The 25,483-nt window shown below is 43.5% G+C and overlaps 1 protein-coding gene and 1 pseudogene across 3 annotated transcripts in view; both read right to left on the minus strand.

Moving 5' to 3' along the window:
* Positions 1-1,408, minus strand: part of LOC114214386 (cytochrome P450 3A12-like) — a 37,681-nt pseudogene extending 36,273 nt beyond the window's left edge.
* Positions 1,409-13,121: 11,713 nt separating this feature from the next.
* LOC114203610 (cytochrome P450 3A12-like) overlaps positions 13,122-25,483 on the minus strand; it is a 48,378-nt gene continuing 36,016 nt past the window's right edge. For all 3 annotated transcript variants that reach the window (XM_088016700.1, XM_088016699.1, XM_088016698.1), the window contains 3 exons: positions 22,272-22,498; positions 17,065-17,227; positions 13,122-15,624 (listed from right to left, as the gene is read on the minus strand). In XM_088016700.1, coding sequence (XP_087872826.1) covers positions 15,529-15,624; positions 17,065-17,227; positions 22,272-22,498 — 486 coding nt within the window. In that variant the 3' untranslated portion in view covers positions 13,122-15,528. The remainder of the gene's footprint in view (positions 15,625-17,064; positions 17,228-22,271; positions 22,499-25,483) is intronic.

The following is a 25,483-nucleotide window of genomic DNA, read 5'->3' on the forward strand; positions in this document are numbered from 1 at the left end:
CATCAGGGATTTTGGTCTGTAATTCTCTTTTTTGGTGGGGTCTGTCTCTGGTTTTGGGATCAAGGTAATGTTGGTATCATAGAACGAGTTTGGAAGTTTTCAGCCATCAGAAAGGATGAATACTTACCATTTACATCAATGTGGATAGAACTCAAGGGTATGATGCTGAGCGAAGTAAGTTAGAGAAAGACAATTATCATATGGTTTCCCTCATATGTGGAATATAAGAAACAGAGCAGAGGATCATAGGGGAAGGGAGGGAAAAGTGAATGGGAAGTCCTCAGAGAGGGAGAAAAACCATGAGAGACTCTTAACTTTAGAGAAACAAATTGAGAGTTGCTGGAGGGGAGGTGGGGGAGGGATGGGGTAATTGGGTAATGGACATTAAGGAGGGCACATGATGTGATGAGCACTGGGTGTTACATGCAACTGATGAATTATTGAACAGTACATCTGAAACTAATGATGTACTATATGTTAGCTAGTTGAATTGAAATAAAATAAATAAATTCCAAATTGGCTTTCAGGGTTCTGCCTTTTACATTGAGGGGAAAGAAATCTCTATACTGATGCTAACCCTCCCAGAGACTGGAAAGAAAAGGTAAAATTAATAACATTTCAAGATTTCTGCCAAGTCTCCTCAGCTCTAAAGATGCTCATTTAGGGGTAAAGTGTTCTGTATATTATGGGGGGCAGGGTGGTAATGGCCAGGAGAAGGGCAGGAAAGAGGGAAGAGGCCAGTCAGGAGAGGAAGGCAAGGTATCTGCAGCCCCCCTGGAAGTCTGGGTGCACCAGGTGCCCTGCGTCCATGATGCCTGGTGGTGGAGAGAGGGGAGTAGGAGCCACCTGAGTGACACAGGCGCAGTCCTTCTACATATCTCTTGCGGTGGACAGAGAGGAGAAGGTGAAGATAATGAGACAAAGACCCAAGGCACTCCCTCTGCCTCCAGAATCCCCCACAGCTTGGAAGGTGGTGAGGACCCCAGAGCACCGGGACCTGTTGATTTTACTCTGCCTCTGCTGAATTCTGCTGGGTTAGTCTAGGTCCCAACAGGTAATCCATCAGAAGATTTTCCCCAGAAGCAAATAATGTCACTTATACCCTTCTAGCAACAGAAATTGTAGTTGGGGTCTGGGAGTTGGCACTCCTTCAACAGATTTGGTAAAGTAAATAATAACCCCTTAAGTGTGCCTAGCATTTTTGAAGCACCCAACACTTAAGCTACTTCCTCTTTCTTAACTCTTGATCCTCAAAACAGACAAGGAAAAGGGAGTGGATGCTGGTTAACAACCCAAGCCCAGGGTTCCAGAGGTGATGAACCTGGACAGTTACTTACAGATAGAACAGCACAAGGCTGGTAGCCAGGAGAAGCCAGGTTTCTGTGGAAAAGCTTGGAATCAGGTCCATGGCCACTTTCTCTCTGTGACTCTCCTCTACTATAGTTCAGCAATGTGTGCTAGTCTTTGCTGGCCTGTGTGTGCAGAGTTTCTCTTCCCACCAGTGGTGATTCAGTGAGGCTGGAATGTATATACTGAAAATGGGGTGGGACTGGAGTGCAGTCACTAGCAGGTGCCCCCCCAGCCATGAGTGTTGGTAAAGCATCATGGACACACCCAAATTGACTGTTGAGTTCATATTCTGTTCAAAATCAATAAACAACCCAGTGTTATGGGTAATCTCAAAGGTTACAGAAACTCAGGTAAAGTCACTGTCTTTAAAACTCTAACTTGCCCTTGTTATCATGGCTGCCTCTGTCTTTAAATACATGAAATCCTTCAAACAAGCTAGGTCTGCACATCTTTACCCATGAAGATTCCTCTGCCTAGAAATACCACTGTGCCCTGTAGAAGGAACCTACTCTTCCTTCAAACCCAGATCCAACAGAATCACCTGTGTTAGGATTTTTCCTCACCAACCTCCTTGAACACATATAACTAACAACTTCCTCCTCTGGGAAATTTATGCCCTCCCCAAAGCCCCAGTTCTGTTATTGTCCTCTCCACCCTCCAGCCCTATTGTTTGTCCCCACACCTATTAGCCTTAGATAGAGAGCTTCTCAAGGGTGAGTCTCAGTACTTGTCAACATTATGTCTCTCGTCCCCTGCAAACTGCTATATACTCAGGGGGCATCCAGAAAGTTTCGTGGAGTTGAGTTGGTAGAGGTGAAATTGCTGGGCTTCCTGTGTGTCCTTCCTGGGTGGATTGTTGGTGACCAGGCCACATACTTGATGGGAGAGATCTGAGAACATAGCATTTGGAAGTTACACTGGCTCTCATTATCATCACTCTGACTCATGTTCTGTGTCTGCATGGTCTGAGAAACTGTGGATTATGTGGCATACCTCAGGAATCTCTGGGATAATGGAGCCCTACAAATAGATATTAAGAAAGAAGTGGCTCCAACTTGAATATCAACAATGGACAGACATGGGAAGCTAGAAGATGATCCCCAGATATAGTAGGAGAGAAAGTTACAGGAATTCTGAAATATTTCTGCCCTGTTTGGTGCCTTCACTGGACACTGTTCAATAGGGCCATGCTATTATCCCTGTTTACAGAAGTAGAGACTGAGTCTCAGTGATTACAATGCACTTTCCAACAGCCATTGATCACAAGAACAAATTGTAATGAAGCAAACATGAAGAGAGACTGAAAAGTCTTCTGAATTCTGCAACACTGGTATTCAACATTTGCTCTTCCCTGATAAGGGTCATGAGAGAAAACTGAGACCCAAGACTACAAAAGCAAACTGGTTAAATTTCTGTTCCTACCTCCATGGTGGCCTGAACAGCAGCCTCCTTATGTGTCTTCCTGAACAAAGGAATCTGCCTCATCTCATCAGGGAAGACAGACGCTAGTCAAGATGATAGTAAGAGTATTGTCGGGAGGGATCTGCCTTCCTATGTTCCCTAGTACACAGAATACATGCAAACAAGGAAGGAATCATGTCATATGATAATCTGGACAACTTAATTCTCTCACCTAAACAGAAAGCCTTTCTCATTTTACTTGGAAATCAGGTCTCTGTGGGAACTAATGTGCTTTCATCCCCCTCCAAAACGCATGCTCGGCAATGATGATTTCATAACTAAGCCTAATATGAGCATCCACCTGCCTTTGTCACCTCAGGGTCTGCTCCAACTTGTTGGAATCTATCCCAACAGTGATAGGCTAGTCATTGCTGGGGACTAAAATGCAGTTAGCTCTGAACCAATGTAGATGACTTGTCTTCAAGGGGACACAACAGAAGTGTGAGCTTTGTGCTCCATCCTTCCCCAGTAGGGAACACCTGACCTGACGAGACTTGCATCTTCAGAGTTGTACAGAAGGTGTGAAGGAAGACACTGTGTGTTGGAAGAATACCCCACACACCCATGGTTCTCACCTACTCCTTCTTGTACTAACATGCTCATCATGTACTTTCCATACTCTGCTCTAAATACGTGGGGGTAAAAATATAACTAAGACCCAGACATCATTCCAGTTGAAGATAGAGGAATTTAACAGATAATTATAGCTCAGCCAAGGAAAAGTAACTGTTTTCTCCTCAACAATGAAGGATTTATCTGCTTTCTCAGTCTCCCTAGCTATTGGTCACAACTGAATCTCAAATACCATTCAGGGAAGCCTTAGGCTCAGATATCAGTGTAGGTGGACAGATTGTCAGAAACTCAGCGATGCAAGGAGCCCTGGCTGTCTAATAGTCTCATCCCTTTGTATCGTGAGCCCACATGGCGCCTCTTCTCTTCTCAGAAGCTGGGCCTGATTTCTACTGGCCAAGAGAACCGCTCACAGTAGGAGACCCAGTGTTGTTCTGGAATGATTTGTGCCTCACATTCAAATTTCACAGGTCACAATCTCAAGTGTGCAAAAATGAAAGCCAGATTATGTGTCTGTTCCTAAGCTGTCAAGCTCCCATTCTTCTCAGTAAGGCCAAACTTGATCTTGCCAATTCTGGATAACTAGGGGGTATCTAAGTGTTGGTGGCTGGGCCCTGTGGTTGGTGTAGCAGTGGTGAGGTAAGTGACAGGTCCATGGACATTCTTGCCATAGGAGGAGGTGGGCCCCTCTCGCATTGTCATTTGATATTGGTTGGTCTCTATACCTGCTGCATTCAGTCCATGGGCCAAGCACTAAATATTAAGAAGTCAAAATCCTTATGTTATGAATCTGACACTCTAAAGGGATGAGACACACTAAACAAATAACACACAACTATGGAGCTATAAATCAAAACCTGCTATAAATTAATGGCATTTGGTATATCTGTTTACTTTGCTCAGCCAGATACCTGACCTCACAGGCCCTTTACAAATGTTTACTGAATATGAACTCATAAACAGTTCAACTGGTGGCTGAGAGAGGACAAGAGTTATAGAGTAACCCCAAATGATGCAATGTAGTTTCTTTTAGCAGGAGGAGACATGAGTTCAAGTTTTAAATGAGACATAATTAAAAAGGTGAGAGTTTGCTGGATGTGGACTATTGACCTTTTTCCTTCTTATCGATTATGTGTAAATGGCTCTTTTCACCATCTGCTGTGTGAGGAGCCACTGAGGACATAAATGTTTAGAGACTTTATTTCCTGGATTCTAACTGGAGCCTGCAGTGTCTGTCCAGCTGTGTAAACACAGAGCAGACAGAGAGCAGGACCACCACACCTCACTTTTCCCCACCTCTGTAGGATCTAAAGAAACTCTAGGATGAGAACCCACTTGTCTGCCTTTCCTAGTGGGCAGAATTTGTCTCTAAACAGTTCCCTAAGTGGAGTGCCCTGTAGGTCAGGAAAAGTTAAACTCCAAAAGAACCAAAACAGCAGGAGTAAGGAGAACTCATTCTCTCTTTACCAACACAGTGTTTTAGAAAATTCAGTTGGGACTTCCAAGCAGGCCTGGGACCAGCGAAGAGAGTGAGGCATTCTACCTAAGGGCAAAATTGCCAAATTCTTAATAATCATATAAATAACACACTTTATTTGAACACAATATTTTAAAAAATCAATATTAATACAAAGAAATCAATGAGGGAAATGGTTAGATTTCATCCTTTTGATGGCTGAGTAATATTCCATTGTGTATATATACCACATCTCCTTTATCCATTCATCTGTCGATGGACATCTGAGCTTCAATGGAACTGGAGGGTGTTATGCTAAACAAAATAAATCAATCAGAGAAAGGCAATTATCATATGGTTTCACTTATATATGTAACTTAAGAAACAAAACAGAGGATCATAGGGGAAGGGAGGGAAAAATAAAATAAGATGAAATCAGAGAGGGAGACAAACCATAAGAGACTCTTAGCTATAGGAAACAAACAGGGTTGCTGGAGGGAAGGTGGGTGAGGGATGGGGTAACTAGGTGATGGGCATTAAGGAGAGCAGTTGATGTAATGAGCTATGGGTGTTATACGCAATTGACAAATAACTGAACTCTACATCTGAAACTAAAAAATAAATTAAAAATAACTCAATCAGAAAAATAAATGAGGGGTAAAATATCAAAATTTTAAATAAAGACGTTTACTAAGTTAATTTTATGTAAGTAATTCACTCCAAAAAATGGGAGGGAAAAATAGGAAAACTAGAGAATAATTCAAGGAGTTCCATTATCTGACTATAGTGGTTGCTGAAAAAAGAAAAGACAAAATGAAAGAAATAATTTAAGAAAATTTTCCAGAACTGAAGAGCAAGTCTCCAGAATGAAAGGCCAATACACTGCACTGTCCAATACACAGCCCTTGGACACATGTGGCAAGTTACAATTAGATACACATTTATTAAAAATAGATAAAATCAGAAATGCAGTTCTTCCGCCACACCAGCCACATTTCAAGTGTGCAAGAGTCTCATGTGGCTGAAGGCAACCATGTTGGACAACACAGATACAGAACATTTGCATCATTGCAGAAAGGCCTCTTAGATGCCCCTGCCTAGCATAATGGATGATAGCAGATCCACGAAGGCACACTGTAATCAACTTTCAGAACACCAGGGACAAAAAGAAGATCCCAAATGCTTGCACAGAGAGTGAGGGGAGCAAGACACAGGTCACATACAAGGAATCAGAAACCAGAAGGCCACTAATCTTCTCAACAGTGATACTAGAGACAAGTCTCTAGGTCTTCAAGTTCACAGAGAAAATTCTAGCCCACCTAGAGGTCTATGCTCAAATCAGCCATCAAATAAGAGAGTAGAGATATATTCAGACACCCACATTCTTAAGAAAAATTTACTCCTCTGCATCACTCTTCTGAAAGCTACAAGGAGATGGCCTCTGCCAAAATGAGAGAGAAAACCAAGAAAGATCAGGTGGAGTAAGGTGTCACTAGCTTTGTTATAACCACTGTAGTACTGTTCAACTTTCTAAAGCATGTACATCTATACATTCATTCTTAAAGATAAATTCTTAAAAGCCTCAGACCAGGTATCAGCTCCTCCCAACTCCCTCTGGAGACAAGTGCTCATTCTCTGTGCTCTCAAAGCACCGCAGCTAAACTTCTGCCATATTGAATCTGTCTATCAATGGGTCTGACTTTTCCCTATCTACAGGGCACATTTGGACCTGATCCAGAGTGGTAACTAGGAAATGTTTGTGGATCTAAACAAAAACCAGAACAAGAACATTCCTGCTGACCTCTAGGTATGTTTGAGTTTCAGATGAACCTCAGATAGCAGGTGTTAGGAAATGCCCAAGTGACAAAACAATAGAAGTACTGGTGGAGTCCATGTGCTGTTTCCAAGATGTGTTTCACAAACAGCCACAATATTTTAGTGAAGGCCTATCGTTCGTTCAGCAGTATGTAGGCTCTGAGAAGACAGCTGTGGGGTCAACATTAGCCACAAAGCCATCCCTGTCCTTTGGGGGCCAGTGGACTCCAGCCCAGCACTGGCACTAATGAGCTTGTCTGGAAGCAGCTCAGCATAATGAGCAAGGCCACAGGTCAGAGGCCTCCACCTTTTCTACTCTCTCACTATGAGCAAGTCATTAGCCTCTCTGTGCCTCAGTTTCTTCAGAGGGTTGTTAGGATGATTAAATGTGAAATCTGTAAAATGAAAGCCTCGATTCAAACAGTGAGACTCTTTCCAGCTCTCTGATTCTTCCATTTCATCTTTGTTAATCAGTCAACTGTGTTATGGTCCCAGCTGCAGAAATGAGAGACACACTGCTTTTGAAAACAGATGCCTAAAGAAAATGTTACTTTTTAACTTCTCATCTTTGACATCCTCATCCCCATGAGACCTTTTCTGGGGTGACATTGGGGAGGGAGAATTCCTTGCTACCATAAAACAACTTCTTGGTCTCACTTAGGTAATGAGCTTTTCTTAGTTCAGTCTTTCTGATCCCATCCCCCACTGCCCTTTCCCTGCTCCTCCCAGAATGAGCTCAGGATGTTTGGGGGTGTGACTTCTGGGCTGGGAAAAGTGGGCCTGAGACCCTCTCTCTGCCCTGGACCTTACAAGTGACACCTGCTCTCTGGCCTGGTTCTACAGAAGGTCCTTGATGGTCTGTGGCTGTGTCCATGGTTCTATAAGGACTGGGAGTTGCCCCTGCGGACCTGGGCCTTTCTTGCTGGCACCCAGGACCAAGCCCCACCCTCCACCCAGTTTTGCTGAGAGTGCACGGTCACTGCTGTGGATCCCCTAGCCCTCCTGTGACAGCCATGTGCAGGCTCATGGGTTCTCTCCACAGACCCTGGTATAGGCTGAATTGTGTCCCCCTCCAAATCTGTATGTTGATGTCCTAAATCCCAGCAATTCAAAATGTGACTGCAGTTGGAGATGTGACCTTTAAGAAGGAAATGAAAGTTAAATGAGGTCACTAGCATGGGCCCTAATCCAACATGACTGGTGCCCTTATGAGAAGAGATCAGGACACAGACATCCACAGAGGGAAGACCATATGAAGACACAGGGAGGGGGTGGCCATCTGCAAGCCATGGAGAGAGACCTCAGAAGGAACCAACCTTGCTGACCCCATGATCTTAGACTTTCAGCCTCCAGAAATGTGAGAGAATATAATTCTGTTGTTGAAGCTCCCCTACAAGTGGTTCTTTGTTACAGGAGCCCAGCAAACTAATACTGATCCATTCTTCTCTCATGGGTTGAAGCAGGAGGCCTGGGACTCACTGGCTGTACAATAATTATGTTTCTGTCTCCAAATTAATTCATGAGATCCTCCTGGGTAGGAGCCACAACTTCCTCCTTTCTATATTCTTGGGTCTAAGAGTGCCATAACTGGTATGGTGATTTGAAGGCATACAGGAATGACGGAATAATCTCCTTTTTGCACAACCACCTCCAAATATCAGTAAGATGGAGAGTGCAGAAGTCACATACTCTATAAATAGACCAATTAATGAATCATCAGTACCAGTTCTGGTTGCATGACAGAAAGCGTCATGAGGCTTAAAGATGTAAGCCCTTGCAAGTCACTGGAGTAGGTAGGCCAAGCTGTGGTCAGTGTGACCACGGCCATGACAACATTGACACTGGAGGGTAGAGGGCTCCAAGCCAGTACTTCCTTCTTGCTCTTAATTCAAGATGAGTGAATTCACCAAAACAGAGGCATAACTCCATAAAAATTGAGAAAACCGTAAAGTGGGCTTATGGGAAAGCCCACCAAAGCATCAATTGTGTCCACAGAACGGGGGCAGTGGGGTGGGCCAAAGAAAGGACAGTGCAGGGGTTTGTCAGGTGTTAAGGCAGGACATAAGACCTCATATAAAACAGTTAAGTGTACTTACAGAAAAATACTTCATATCACAAAGGTAAGAGGTGGGGGAAGAACTGAAACCTCAGAAAGTATCCTCAGGAATCCAGTGGCTGAGTCATTCAGAAAACTGGCTCTTCAGCAAATTGATCTGTGCTAAACTGGGTGACTTCTATCCCTTCTGTAGCTCATGAGAGCCTGCTCAGGAAGTGTGAATCTCAGTGATCACGGCCAGCAGTGTTGGTGGCTTGCCTCATGCCTGAAATCCCATCAGAACATCATCTGTATTAACACCCTCAATCCTCACAAAACCCCCCAGTAGATGCTACTATTATCCCTGCATCACGGATGGGGAAACGGAGCCTTTTGGGTTGAATAACTAGATCCCCCAGCAGTTTTTGGCAGAGCTGGCTAATGAATCCAGGGAGAGTCTGACCCTCAACAACCACAGCCAACTGGTGGCAGTAATCTTCATCCTCCCACAGAATAACTGCTGGAACCCTAATCCTTTACATGTGTGTACAAAACCCCCATACATATACACACACACAAACACATACACCCAACACACTCCCCTGTACACACAGACATGCACATCTTGTACACACAAATACACCCACACCTCTGTACATACACACTCCCCTGTACACAGACACACAAATCTATACAAACACACCCCTGTACATGAACACTCACCTGGACACAGACACACACCACCACCACCACCACCACCACCACCACCTCGTCCCTGCCTGGCAAGCCCAGCTGACAGTCAACCTCTGGACAGACTCCTGAGTTCCCTGCTGTGGCATCCAAGATAGCCCAGCTCCTCTGTCTCTGGATTAGTTATGACTCTGTAACAAATTACCCTAGAAGACAGTGGCATAAAACAATGATTTTATTATCTCAGAATCTGTGGCTGAGCAATTCAGATGTGACTCGGCTGAGTGGCTCTGACCTTACTCTCATGAGGCTGTGGCCAAGCTATTGCCTGGGGCTGTCATCATCTACACGCCGGACTGAGCTGGAAGCTACATCACAGGTAGCTCACTCATGGACCTGGCAGGTCAGCACCAACTGTAGCAGGAGGTCTCAGGTGCATGCCATGTGGCCACTTAACTGTCCTCACAACACAGCAGCTGACTTCCCCCAGTCAAGTGACCAAGAGGGGCAAGGTGGAGACATCTTTTTCTCTTATGACTCGGCCACAGAGTCACACAGCAACATGTCCACAATATTCTCCCGGCTTCCCAGGCCAGCCCTGTTCATGGGGCAGAAACTACACACCAGGAGGAGAGACACTGGGGTGCTCTTCAAAGCTGGCTACCCCTATAGGCACAATGTTGCCCTACTGAGAGGCATGCTAGGGGCACAAAGCCTTGGTGTCAAGGAGGCCCAGCATGTGACATGTGCTCAATAAAATCAGTCCTCTCCCTTCTTCCATTTTGTCCTGATCCATGGGACTCCAAGACACCTGCTTGGACACCAAATTCTTAGACACCAACACTCCTTTCTCTGAGCTCACCAATAACCCCACTGCTGCCTCCTTGATTCACAGGAACTGAAAACTGATGGCTTCCTCCAGTTTACCCCAATTGTCACCTCTCTCTGGATCCTATACATCTGACTCCACTGATTTAATGTGGCATGACAGACCACCCAAAAAGATTGGACAATATTTTATCTTATACATGAAATAATGGACTGGACTCAGATGGCCAGCCCTTGCTTGGAGTCTCATGTGGTTGCAGACAGGCTGGGGCTGGGGTCATCCTGAAGGCTCTCTTCATATGTCTGGGTTGGAGACACTCAAACAGCTGGGCTTGGATTGCCTGGGGCTCTGAGGCACTTCTGCCTTTGTAGATACATACCATGATGATAGATAGATAGATTGATAGATGATAGATAGATAGATACATAGATAGATAGAGAGATATATATCGATATAGATGACAGGTAGGTAAATAGGTAAATATGATTAGATGATAAAGAGATAGAGACAGGTAAGTAGATGATAGATAGAATCCTATACACTTACATACAGACTTACAATACAACACTTACAAACAAGGATTTGCATCTTCAAACAAGATTCCACGGAGAGGACAATTCTTGGCCTAAAGAAGTGAATATGGAAGTTTACACACCCAACAGGGCCTTCCAGCCCCATGGACAGTCATCTACTCTGCAGAAGCCAGTCTGTCACAGGAGAGGAAACAAGCCCCTGAATTAGCTAATTGTGACTGGACGTTTCTCTGGTCCTGCCTATCTTTGACCCCCAAAGATTTAAGCAGCTCTCATCCGAGCTTTTCATGCATCCTGGACACTGCACAGCCTGGACAGGACCAGACACCCTGAGCAGAACTCTGGCACCAGAAAAACAATTCTAAGACAGGGCTGGAGAGAGCCCATCTGAACACAGTGGAGCTTTTACGGCAGTGCATCCCTGCCCCCAAGACGGCCCACTCCTAGTTGTGATGACTATGAACCATAAAACTAAAAACTGCCAGTTGTTTTACCAGCCGAAAGGGAGTTAATCAGGAATAAATGAGAATTGCAATCCGGAACAAACAGGCTGCCGCAACCATAGCCAAGTCTGAAGAACAAAGGGGAGGTATGTTTTTCAGGAGAGAAGGGGAAGCTGGGAAGGCTGTTACAAACTGGAGTCCATTGGAGAACCCAGGAGTGAGAAAGTGTGGTGGCTTCTCATTGGCAGAGCTCTTCTTGGGGAGAAGAGGTGGTGGATTGTGGTGACTTCTTCCTCCAGCTGGATAATAAGGTAGAGCAAGGTCAAGTCCCTGGGAGGTCAAGTCCATCACTTCCTGTTAGTCTGGCTGGTAGGGCGTGAGGGCGCCCCCTGCTGAAACCTCCCCACTCTGTCTCAGTGAGCTTCACATATTGATTATCATCTGACAAAGGCACTTCTAGAAGGGGGATGTTTATATTGTTCTTTGGAAAATTCCTGGACAACATCAGCTGAGACATTAACATCTTCACAGTTAAACCTTTGTGAAAGATGTCTGCAATTACTTTCTCAAATGGCAGACTGAAGCCGGACTCGACAGGGATGGAGCCCAAATGTCCAAACGAACATGGCCTCCTGAGGACAGAGGATAATACAGCTATGAAAGTAATAGCTGACATTGATTCCATCCTCGTTGCGTGCTCCGAGGTCTGTGTCCTAAACACCTCACACATACATCATCTGGTTTCATTGTCATGTCAGATCGGCACTGGCATTATGCCCCTATTTTACACAACCTGAGGCACTAAGTACCAAGGCGGGAAGTGTTAACTAGCTCAAGGTCCCACGTAGAGGAGGAAGGTACCAGACTCCTGTTACTGGGCAGCATACTCACTCATCCCCCAGTTGCTGGCAGTAGTCACTCTTATGAGCTCACAGCTGCCCCACTCTCTGGAGAATCACTCTTGGCCAAACTGAGTCCACTTCACCTAGGAGTTTGTGCCTCCTGGGGTTGGGAGGGCGGTCTATGACCCACTGATGGGGTACAAAATGCCAGCCCCTGCCTCACAGTGATATCCACTCTGTAATACAATTCTGGCTCCAGAGTTCCCCATGACATCGGGCTACCCCCACCGCAGCTTTGCTCAGCTTGTCCTCTTGCCCTATCCAGCTCCCCCCAATCCTTTCTCCTGAGAGCACTCTTGCAGTAGACCATTTGCTCCAGAGCCCCCACCTCAGGCTCTACTTTTACGGACCTGACCTGAGACAACGACAAAGCCCAAGCTAATTTGTGCACAGTGGCATTCAGCTACGGGGCATACACGTGCTGAAATGTGGCCCAAGTTCTGTGGGTCCAGCTATGCAAAGGGGACACCTTTTCCTCATTTACCCAAAGCCACTGATTGAACTAGACTCAGCCTTAGACTGAGCTGGGATTCAAACCACAGGAGCTCCAGCTTCAGAGCACCCCATCTCTCAATCACTGTGTGGTGCTGCCTCGTTGTATTAAACAATACAAGTCAGACTAAGGCAAGGGTCGGGGAGATCTGTGTAGGCTCAAGCTGCTTTTGTGACCCACTTCTCCCGAAAACAATCACAGCCTTCTAGAAGGGTCTCTTCCAAGAACTATGTTACTGACACATCCCACAGTAAATGCTGACCTGCTACTTTTCATAATTCCTACAAAGACACTCTCCCGCAAAGTCAGGAAGTGGACGCTGACACATTACTCCAAGTAACAAACAGAGTCCGCAATTCCCCAAACTGTCCCCACAATGTCCTTTATAGTAGAAGGACCCCGCTCACACATTCAGGTTATATGTCACCCCTCCTTTGTCTCTTTATTTCAGTTGGACCACTTCCTTAGTTTGTCTCTGGCTTTTGTTAAAAAACAAAATTCCAGCAACTCAAGTTGAACATCTAATTGGTTTTATTAAGCGATTCATGAATCGGCACCATCTCACCTGCCCAGTAGACAGATGCTCCCAGGAGGTGTACAAAATGCAGGGTCTTCTAGGGAGGAGGGTAGGGCAAGAAGAGCACAGAGGGAAAAGAAAGCACTGCTTCAGGCCAGGACACCTTCATTCTGGGGGATGGACTTGCAGGGTTTCTATCCTGCAGATGACTCATTAGTGCCAACAGGAAATTTCAGATGACCTTTAAATGGTCATCTTCCTGGGATATTTGATCGAGGTAATTAGGCATTGTTTACTGTGTGGTGGAGTTGGGGGGGCAAGTGACTCCAATCCTGGCTTTTTTCTTTTTTATCATTTCAGGACCCTGACTTTGTAGAAGATTACACACCAGTTACAGATTAGGAGTAGGTAGTATTTTATTTTGGTTTGTCTGACAATTTTTGGGATTTCTTTTCAGGTTTGCCTCCTTTGCAAGAATATCCCCGAGGTGACGCTGGGTTCCTTTCACCACATCCTATCAGGTGATGCTCCGTCACTTCCTCCTGTTCCTGATGAGGCTCACTGGTCTGCCAGGTCTCTGCTCTGTGAGCTACTCTTTACTCAGTAACTCATGGCTGTCTCAGCTGTAGTACTTTAAAACTCTGTGACTGTCCTCTTCAATTGTGATCTATCCCTGTATTTATTTCCACATGTATGTACCCGATTTTCCAGTTTTAGTCAATGGGTTATAATCTCTTCCTAGCGTTAGTGACCGTGATCCCAAATTGTGCCTGATGGGTGGGTGAAACCCCTCACAGTAGCTCTGTGTCCGGTGGATGTGTCCCCATCACTTTGTAGCACAAGATGCTCCAGGCTCAGCATGTGCTCTCCCAGCCTGGAATCAGCCATTTCTCTGAAAAGCCCTAGTTCCTTTCACTCAAAAATGACATTTATAAGCCAAAAATGGGCACAAGGTATGTTCATTTTACTCCCAACGCCATGTTTCTAAGAACTGTCTGTGGAGAGAGGTAGGGAATATGTGTTTTTACACAAACACACATTTCTATCTCTCTCTACCAATCTATCATGTATCCATAGGAAAGCATGACACTTCTCCAATATTGAGAAACTCCTGAAACCATGTAGCTTTAATATATTTACTTATTTGATCAATCCCCCTTCATGTAACTAACCCTCACTCCATCCCTTAACACTCATGTATGCCCCCACCATGCTACTTGGGTTCTCCATACTGTAGTTGGGCTCTGGGGGCTGTCACCAGACCACCTCTCTGTGTGGGCCCCCTTCTCACCTAGCGTGGGCTCCCACACCCATGCCAGGCTGCTCTTCCATGTGGACACCCTCTCCACTCTACTCAGTCTCTAACTTGGAGTCACTGTGACTCCCTTCTCTGCCCCTGACCCTCAGTGTAAGGCTGCCCACCTGGCTGTGCCCCACCTATAGCTTTAGGACTGAATTATCCAGGAAGGAAGGCAAAGGAAGAGAAGAGAGGAGAAGGGAAAGAAGGGGTGGGGAGGGGAGGGAAGGAAAAGGAAGAATCCTGTGCAGCTTCTGATATCAGCTGAAATGGACAAATGCTTTTAGCCTTTCTGTCCAATCAATTGGCCAATCAACCATCTCTGATTCCATGTTCACTGTGTCGGGCCAGTTGGGAGCTGAGACTGGAACACAGAAAGAAAGTATGTTCCCTGCCTACCAGAATATCAGGGGAGATGAGGTGAAAACGAATCATATAATACTAAGTGCCTCGATCGAGTTATAAAAACATGTGCTCCAAAACCTGTAGAATTAAACTATGAATATACTTTCTGAGCCATGGGCAAAGTCACAGCGGATTAACTCTCACCCATCTTAACGTATCACATCAGAATTCTGAACAAGCTCCATCCACCCAGCAACTGTGATGGTCAAAACATTCAGTCACTGGCTCTCACTCATCAGTTCTACGGATTCCCCCTTAATGTGCACGAAACCATCAGTTAATACTTTTGTAAAGAGGTGTTGATTGACTGGCTCAGTGTGATATTTAATGTAGAATATTCAAAATAAGACATGTGATATAAATGCCACTACCACAGTCATGACACTAATTCTTGTTTTCATTAAAGTTTGTTGATAAAATTGTTGAGAAAGTTTTATTCTTGATCAGTGCTCAGGGGAGTAGTTGGTACTAACTGAGAGTAGTCTGTGTGAATGAGACAGGCTGAGTCTACATCTCTGGCAATTATTATCACCTCCTTTACTCTCCACAATATATAATGCTCCACACAGACACCACAAAAGCTAAAAGAATGTACGGAATCCCTAGTCATCCGTCACGGGCAGTACATGTAGGCCATCTTCATTTCTGGGTTTTAGTCACAAAGGAAATTGAGGTCTCTGGTAATCTGGGATACAGCTTCTTGAAGAACAAAGGGTAAGTCTTTAGAGAAAGTCAGGCTCCACTCACACTCCCATCTCTTGGCTCAACCTTGAGAACAATGGGTTTTTCTGGTCGAAGTAACCGTTGTGAATTTAATTTCAGAGGGATCTGCAACAGTTAAGCATACGAGAACCAACAAATGAAACCCTGCCAACAACAGAAGCAAAGCAAGCAAGATACATGAAGGACAATAATGCATTACTAACATATAAATACTATTTTTAGATTCATCTATCTCTGATTCTTTAAAATTACTCTGGGGGCGCCTGGGTGGCTCAGTTGTTAAGTGTCTGCCTTCGGCTCAGGTCATGATCCCAGGGTCCTGGGATCGAGCCCCACATCGTGCTCCCTGCTCAGCAGGAAGCCTGCTTCTCCCTCTCCCACTCCCCCTGCTTGTGTTCCCTGATTGTGTTCCCTCTCTCGTTGTGTCTCTCTCTGTCAAATAAATAAATAAAATCTTTAAAAAATAAAATAAAATAACTCTGTATACAGTCAAGACTGGAGCATGGAAGCATTCATCCATCACGCTTGCAACAGAATATCTATTGAATACTTACTCTGTACCAGGCTGGCGACACACTCATATTGGCTGGTATTTTTTTTATTTTAATTTTAAGGAAAAAGGATGAGTGTTTAAAATTTAAAACAGATTCTTAGCCATTATGGCAAACAATTTTGAAAAGTGCCGGAGTTAATTTTCTTTCTTTTTAAATTTTATTTTATTTTGTTAATTTTCATACATTGAATACTGAGTGTTCATTACACATTTTATTGTGTGGACATCCACACTGCTAAACATCCTGTCACCTCTGCCATGGAAACACCCATTCATGATGACAGATTGGGATGGGATGGGAGCACAGCCTGACTGGAGCCAGGCTTGCAGAAGATGGAGCCAAGTAGCCAGGATGGCCTGGACCCTGGGAGTCCTTCCCATCAGGCAGACATGCTTCACACCACTGATTCTCAACCTTGCTTGCCCTTGAGAATCATGGGGGCACTTTTAAAGCCACACTCTGGGAGAATTACATTAGAGTTTCTGAGATGACCTGGGCATCCGGATTTTTAACAAACCCACTGATTCCCATGTACAATGAGGGTTTGAGAACCTCGGTCACCAGAGTATCTGTAAGTTATGGTGGAGAAGAGGATCTTTCAAAAGTCACGTCATGGTTATTACTACACGTCATAACTATGCACAACATGTTCCCTTCCTTTCAGTGGACTTGAAAGAAATTTAAAATAGTGTTCAAGATCATAGGTCTGTGCATAATGATGTCACATGAACTGTACTGACTACATGACCCTTATGATTGGGGGGTCATAAACCACAGATGTGGCACTCAAGAGCTGAAGTAACTTTCAAGGTCACAGATGACTCCAGACAGATTCTCTGGCTGATAGAACAAATCACTAAGGATAAATGAGCCCATGCACACACACACACACACACACACACACACACACACACACACACACCTTCTTCCATATCTTAGTTTAAAAATAAAACAATAAAACATTCTTTTTGCAGAAAGTTCTCTCTCTGACCTGTGTTTCTTCACAAGGTTTGAAGGAGAAGTTCTGCAGGACTCTGACCAGGGCAAGTTTCATGTTCATGATTGCAAACCTCATCCCAAGGCAGCTTCGGGGTCCAGTTCCAAAAGGCAGGTATGTATAAGGATTTATGTTGTCCTTGTTCTTCTTACTGAACCTGGCTCCACCATACAAGTTGAAAACAAGTGAGTGAAACATAAAAATCACGAGACCTACATATTCAGGGTTCTCAACCAGGGGTACATAGGAAATTTTGATGGGCTGGTTACCGAAATCCTGGTATGCTTATTCTGCTGTGACAATTATAAGCTATAGGTTGTTGGATACCCCTTCCCCTATGGGAGCATTCAGTCTTGTTGAAGAGATGAGAGATGAATGCTTTTGAAAAGATTTATCTTAAACACTAGAATTATATTCAGGGTGATGAGATGTTCACACTCTGGAAGGCAAGCAAGAAATGAGCCTGACTGAAGGAAAGGTAGGATCCTGCTTCCACTGACTGACACTGGTCATCTATCCATGGAAAAGGGAAGCAGGAGAAATGCCTCCCGTGATTTACATTGGTATTTTTTCCCTTTACTTCCCTACCCTCCCTGCTAGGACCACCCCCAACCACTTAAACAGATCAGATTTTCAGATGATTTACATAGGCACGTGATGCTACTCCTCTATAATCATACTCACCGATATGAATAATCACTATAATTACTGAGTTTTGGTCTATCTGTTCCACAAAGCTATAAATTCCTTGAAGGTTAGACTTACACTTTATTTAAAATTCATTCCTCCATATTTATATCAAAGAAACAGGTGTATTTGGGGAAAGTGATAATGGCAATGTGGTGATGTATTATTTAAAACTCATTATATTTGATTCCATACAAATTTTAGGATTGTTTGTTCCAGCTCTGTGAAAAATGCCATTGGTATTTTGATTGGGATGGCATTGAAGGTATAGATTGCTCTGGGCAGCACAGACATTTTAACAATGTTTACTCTTCTGATGTATGAGCTTGGAATGTTTTTCCTTCTTTTTGTGTCTTCTTCAATTTCTTTCATCAGTGTTCTGTAGTTCCTTAGGTATAGATCCTTTACCTCTGTGGTTAGGTTTATTCCAAGGTATCTTACGGTTTTTGGTGCTATTGTAAATGGAATCGATTCTCTAATTTTTCTTTCTACAGTTACATTGTTAGTGTATAAGAAAGCAACTGATTTCTGTGCATTGATTTTGTATCCTGCCACATTACTGAATTGCTGTATGAGTTCTAGTAATTTAGGGGTGGAGTCTTTTGGGTTTTCCACATAAAGTATCATGTCATCTGTGAAGAGAGAGAGTTTGACTTCTTCTTTGCCAATCTGAATACCTTTTATTTCTTTTTGTAGTCTGCTGTTGCTAGGACTTCTAGTACTATGTTGAACAATAGTGGCGAGAGTGGGCATCCTTGACGTGTTCCTGATCTTAAGGGAAAGGCTCTCAGCTTTTCCCCATTGCGAATGATATTTGCTGTGGGTTTTTCATAGATGGATTTTATGAACTTGAGGAATGTTCCCTCTGTCCCTATACTCTGAAGAGTTTTAATCAGGAAAGGATGCTGTATTTTGTCAAATGCTTTTTCTGCATCAGTTGAGAGGACCATATGGTTCTCTCTCCTCTTATAAATGTGTTCTATCACATTGACTGATTTGTGAATGTTGAACCATCCTTGCATCCTGGGGATAAATCCCACTTGGTCGTGATGGATGATCCTTTTAATGTACAGTTGGATCCTATTAGCTAGGATTTTGTTGAGAATTTTGGAAACCATATTTATCAGGGATATCAGTCTGAAATTCTCCTTTTTGATGGGGTCTTTGCCTGGTTTGGGGATCAATGTAATGCTGGCCTCTTAGAATGTGTCTGGAAGCTTTCCTTCTGTTTCTATTTTTTGAAACAGCTTCAGAAGAAAAGGTATTATTTCTTCTTGAATGTTTGGTAGAATTCCCCAGGGAATCCAACAGGCCCTGGACTCTTGTTTTTTGGGAGGTTTTCCTTACTGGATTATTGGTCTATTCAGGTTGTCAATTTCTTCCTGTTTCAGTCTTGGTAGTTTATAGGTTTCTAGGAAGGCATCCATTTCTTTCAGGTTGCTTAATTTATTGGCATATAGTTGTTGATAATAAATTCTAATAATTGTTTCTATTTCCTTGGTGTTAGTTGTGATCTCTCCCTTTCATTATAATTTTATTAATTTGGGTCCTTTCTCTTTTCTTTTGGATAAGTCCGGCCAGTGGTTTATCGATCTTATTAATTCTTTCAAAGAACAAGCTTCTAGTATTGTTGATCTGCTCTACTGTATTTCTGGTTTCTAATTCATTGATCTCTGCTCTAATCTTCATTATTTCTTTTCTAATGCAGGGCTTAGGCATCATTTGTTGTTTTTTCTCCAGTTCTTTAAGGTGTAAAGATAGTTGGTGAATTCTGGACTTTTCTGTTTGAGTGAGGCTTCGATGGCTATGTATTTCCCCCTTAGGACTGACTTTGCAGTATCCCATAGGTTGTGGACCGATGTGTTTTCATTCTCATTGGTTTCCATGAAATGTTTAAGTTCTTCTTTCATTTCCTGGTTGACCCAAACATTCTTAAGCACAGTGGTCTTTAGCTTCCAAGTGTTTGAATTTCTTCCAAATTTTCTCTTACGATTGAGTTCCAGTTTTAAAGCATTGTGGTCTGAGAATATGCAGGGAATAATCTCAGTCTTTTGGTAACAGTTGAGACCTGATTTGTGACCCAGTATGTGTTCTATTCTCAAAATCACATTGAGATGCCACCTTACACCAGTTAGAATGGCAAAAATTGACAAGGCAAGAAACAATAAATGTTGGAGAGGTTGTGGAGAAAGGAGAACCCTCTTACACTGTTGGTGGGAATGCAAGTTGGTACAGCCACTTTGGAAAACAGTGTAGAGTTTCCTCAAAAAATTAAAAATAGAGCTACCCTATGATCCAGCAATTGCACTCCTGGGTATTTACCCCAAAGACACAGATGTAGTGAAAAGAAGGGCCATGTGCACCCCAAAGTTCATAGCAGCAATGTCTGCAATAGCCAAACTGTGGAAAGAGCCGAGATGCCTTTCAAAAGACGAATGGATAAAGAAGATGTGGTCCATATATACAATAGAATATTGCTCAGCCATCAGATAGAATGAATACCCAACTTTTGCATCGACATGGATGGGAGTGGAGGAGATTATACTAAGTGAAATAAGTCAAGCAGAGAAAGTCAATTATCATATGGATTCACTTATTTGTGGAATGTAAGGAATAGTATGGAGGACATTAGGAGAAGGAAGGGGAAAATGAAGAGGGGGGGAAATGAACCATGAGAGACTATGGACTCTGAGAAACAAACCGAGGGTTTTAGGGGTGGGGGTGGGGGGATGGGTTATCCTGGTGATAGGTATTAAGGTAGGCAAGTATTGGACAGAGCACTGGGTGTTATATGCAACAATGAATCATGAATACAACAAAAACTGATGTACTGTATGGTGACTAACATAATAAAAAATTTTTTAAAAAAGGAGATGAATGAAAAGAAAAAATAAAACTCGTTATATTATGGAGAAGATGCTGAAACGTTTACAGATGATATGCCTTAAAGTAATATGGAAAACAGATAAGGAATTATAATGGTGTATGGATGGGGCAGCTGATATGGGTTCGTAGTTGTTGGGCAGGTGATGGGCACATAGAGATTCATTAAAAGTATTTCATAGACTTGTCTCTATAGAATATGCTTGTGCATATGTCAAAAAGTCTCCACAGTAGGGGCACCTGGGTGGCTTAGTTGGTTAAGGGTCTGCCTTTGGCTCAGGTCATGATCTTAGGGTCTTGGGATCAAGCCCCATGTTGAGCTCCCCGCTCAGCCGGGAGACTGCTTCTCTCTGGTCCTCTGCCGCTCCCCCACTTGTGCTCTTTCTACCCCTCCCCCCGTCTCTCTCTCTCTCTGTTTCTCTCTCTCAAATAAATAAAATCTTCAATAAAATTATCCATAATAGGCATTTTTAATACATGGATTTCATACTGCCTGGCACAGTCCCTGACACACATAGGGAAGCACTTCCTCTCATGGCGGAATGAATCACAGACAGGTACAAGGGGTGCTCTCTGGTTTCCACTCGAGAGGCTATAGGAGAGGGCACTCCTGAGCTTATGGGCACCATCAGGTCCCCTGGTCTAGAAAACAGAGGACTTGGTCATTCTTGAGTTCTTTCAGCAAGTACTATGTGTAGATGCATTACTAGCACTAGGGACACCATGCAACAGGAGAAGGGCTCGGCCAGCAGGGAGTTAGGGGCAGGGGCTAAACGTCTAGATCCCTAAAAAGTTCATCCAAATTTTGCTCACCAATACAATAAACAGGAAAGCGAGGACTTTAGCAGAATTCAAGCTGCACCCAAAGTCACACTCTGCTCTGAATGATCAGAACGGAAAGCTCAAGACCCCTCCAAGGAGGATGTCTCAGACGGCTAGAGAGCAGATGAGCTTGCTTTGGATGAACCCCTGATACTGAGAGAGGTGGGAGCTGACACAGGACTGCAGCCACAGACAGCACAGGACCTTTGCGCACCTCTATCCTCAGGAGGCTGTTCCTCCTGCCAGCAATGTGAACTCAGCTCAACGGCCTCTGCTCTCACACTACAGCTATCAGAATCTGCGGTCCAGGGTTACAAAAATGGAATGTGAGAATGTGAGGAGTAAATTCAGAGAGCTAGAGAGAGCAGAAAAACTTCAAGGAAAAAAAAGCCCCATTTTCTTAAATGAGATAATGGTTAAGTATATTATGGTATACGCATATAATCACAAACACAAATACAGTATGTTTTTATAGCTTACCGTTACATTAAGTAAGTAGTTCAAAAATATACAATGCCATCCTAACTTTTAGTAATCTATGTATGCATAGAAAAATATCCACAAGGACACATATCACATGATTAATATTGATGTATGTGACTGGTGACGACATTAATTTTCTTTTTTCTCAACTACAGTTTGCAAAATTTTGACAACAATGATCATTTTGTAATAAGAAAAATACATCTAAAAATAAAAAGATGTACAAACAAATAATCGTACAACCACATGCTTATTATCTATACTAAGGAAATATCAGAATATCCTTCAATATGAGGGTGGGTTCCCCTTTCCAGGGTTCCCTGTACCTTTCAGGACGGAACTCCTCGGGTTCTGGCCAGAGACCCAGGTCTCGGTGAAGAGTAAAGACCGGCACCATCACCACTGTCCCTTTGGGAATGAACACACCACTGATTTCCACATCTTTCTTACAGACCCTCTCAAGTCTACCACTGATTGGGTATAATCTGAGACTTTCATTCAACACCATGTCCAGATACTCCATCTGTAGAAGGGCATCATAAGTGGGCAATGCCTGGAAGGAAAGAAACGGATTTTGATACATTGAGATTTGGGATCAACGTTCAACTCACTCTATACACTACTACTGAAGAGTTAGGAACACCTAAGAATATTTTTTTTATAAAGGGCATTTATGGACATTTTAATGTCTACCATGTCCTTTGATCTGCTCAATGACCCACTGACATGTGTGCAATAGTAATGACCAGGGGAGACCGCAGGGACAATCCCCTAAACAGGGCCTGATGTCCTTCCCAATACCAGGTATGGTTTTTCTTCCTCATGTGAACTAAAGGGACTAATAGATTGTGAACTGTAATCTTTTTAAAATTTTTAAAAAAATTCAATTTAGTTAACATATAGTGTATTATGAATTTCAGGGGTAGAATTTAGTGATTCATTAGTGGCATATAACACCCACTGCTCATTACATCTGGTGCCCTCCTTGATGCCCATCACCCAGTTACCCCATTCCCCCCTTCCCCTCCCCTCCTCTCCAGCAACCCTCAGTTTGTTTCCTACACTTAAGAGTCGTTTATGGTTTGCCTCCCTTCTGTTTTTAATCTTATTTTATTTTTCCTTCCCTATGACCCTTAGTCTTAAGTGAAATATGTTGAAGTCACTGTTCCCTTTCAAAACAGGGGTCACACCATCTGCACCATGGAAGCAGAATGTGCAACAGAAAATATCCCCTCTTTCACATAAACTCTTCTAGTGGAAATATCCTGCTTCCTAGCTTTTCAACTGTATTTACAGTATTTAGAGAGAAAAACTCTATTATATAAAAAGTATAAATAACTGGGAGAGACCCTACTTCCTTTCAACACAAATAGGGCAAGAGAAGGGTAGGATTGGATGCTACCAAATGTGGACACACAATTTCGGTTCTATGGAACGTTCTATGGAGGATCAGAACCCTACTCTCAGTCCACCCTCTGTTGCTGGAAGGGTCTCCTTGTTGTTGCTTCAGGGTTTCACTGTTTGCCAAATAAGCCACTCCAGACCCAGAGACCAGGTCTCTTCATAAGTAGGGAACTCCAGGTTGGGCAGGGATCAGTAAACAGTGTGGTCAATATGTGCCTATCACTTGGTGATATATATATAGTTTTTTCTTTTTTTTAATTTATTTGCGAGAGGGAGAGAGTGAGAGAGAGAGAGAGAGATCACAAGCAGGGGCAGGGGAGAGGGGGAGGGCAGACTTCCCACTAAGCAGGGAGCCTGATGTGGGACTCGATCCCAGGACCCTGGGATCATGATCCAACCCAAAGGAAGACCCTTAACTGACAGAGCCATCCAGGAGCCCTCGTGTTATATTTAAGAGCCAACATTGTAGAGCTTAGAGGTCAATCAGGATCTAGGCACCCTGGCTCCTAGCTTGGCTTCTTCACCACTAGTTATATGATAATTTAAAACGTTATGATGTCTCTCTGTGTCTCAGTTTCCTGAGTTGTTACATGGAGATAATAGGGTTGCCATTTCATAGGGTGTGTGGCAGAGACACTCACTGCCCACCCAATAACCATGAAGACCCCCATAGTTCCCAGCCCATGGCAACTTAGGGGAAACTACTTTGCAAATCAGCTGTGAACTGATGAGATGTATGTCAGTTCGGGGCCGGACATTTGTTTCTCAAATTTTTTTTAATTTTTTATTGTTATGTTAATCACCATACATTACATCATTAGTTTTTGATGTAGTGTTCCATGATTCATTTTTTGTGTATAACACCCAGTGCTCCACGCAGAATGTGCCCTCTTTAATACCCATCACCAGGCTAACCCATCCCCCTACGCCCTCCCCTCTAGAACCCTCAGTTTGTTTTTCAGAGTCCATTGTCTCTCATGTTCATCTCCCCCTCCGACTTACTCCCCTTCATTCTTCCCCTAAGTATAGATCTGTGATCCAACAGTCTTGCACAATTCACAGCGCTCACCATAGCACATACCCTACCCAATGTCTATCACCCAGTCACCCCATCCCTCCCACGCCCCACCACTCCAGCAACACCCAGTTTGTTTCCTGAGATTAAGAATTCCTCCTATCAGTGAGGTCATATGATACATGCCTTTCTCTGATTGACTTATTTCACTCAGCATAACACCCTCCGGTTCCATCCATGTCGTTGCAAATGGCAAGATCTCATTCCTTTTTATGGCTGCATAATATTCCATTGTGTATAAATACCACATCTTCTTTATCCATTCATCTGTCGATGGACATCTTGGCTCTTTCCACAGTTTGGCTATTGTGGACATTGCTGCTATAAACATTGGGGTGCACATATCCCTTCGGATCCCTACATTGGTATCTTTGTGGTAAATACCCAGTAGTGCAATTGCTGGATCATAGGGTAGCTCTATTTTCAACTGTTTGAGGAACCTCCATACTGTTTTCCAGAGTGGTTGCACCAGCTTGCATTCCCACCAACAGTGTAGGAGGGTTCCCCTTTCTCTGCATCCCCGCCAACATCTGTCGTTTCCTGACTTGTTAATTTTAGCCATTCTGACGGGTGTGAGGTGGTATCTCATGGAGGTTTTGATTTGGATTTCCCTGATGCCGAGCGATGTGGAGCACTTTTTCACGTGTCTGTTGGCCATTTGGATGTCTTCTTTGGAAAAATGTCTGTTCATGTCTTCTGCCCATTTCTTGATTGGATTATTTGTTCTTTGGGTGTTGAGTTTGATAAGTTCTTTATAGATTTTGGATACTAGCCCTTTATCTGATATGTCATTTGCAAATATTTTCTCCCATTCTGTCAGTTGTCTTTTGGTTTTGTGGACTGTTTCTTTCACTGTGCAAAAGCTTTTTATCTTGATGAAATCCCAATAGTTCATTTTTGCCCTTGCTTCCCGTGCCTTTGGTGATGTTTCTAGGAAGAAGTTGCTGCAGCTGAGGTTGAAGAGGTTGCTACCTCTGTTCTCCTTTAGGATTTTGATGGACTCCTGTCTCACGTTTAGGTCTTTCAACCATTTGGAGTCTATTTTTGCGTGTGATGTAA

This window comes from Eumetopias jubatus, unplaced genomic scaffold, assembly GCF_037043125.1.
Source record: "Eumetopias jubatus isolate StellerSeaLion01/CBP00866 unplaced genomic scaffold, mEumJub1_p1.0 scaffold_12, whole genome shotgun sequence".
Lineage (NCBI taxonomy): Eukaryota > Metazoa > Chordata > Mammalia > Carnivora > Otariidae > Eumetopias > Eumetopias jubatus.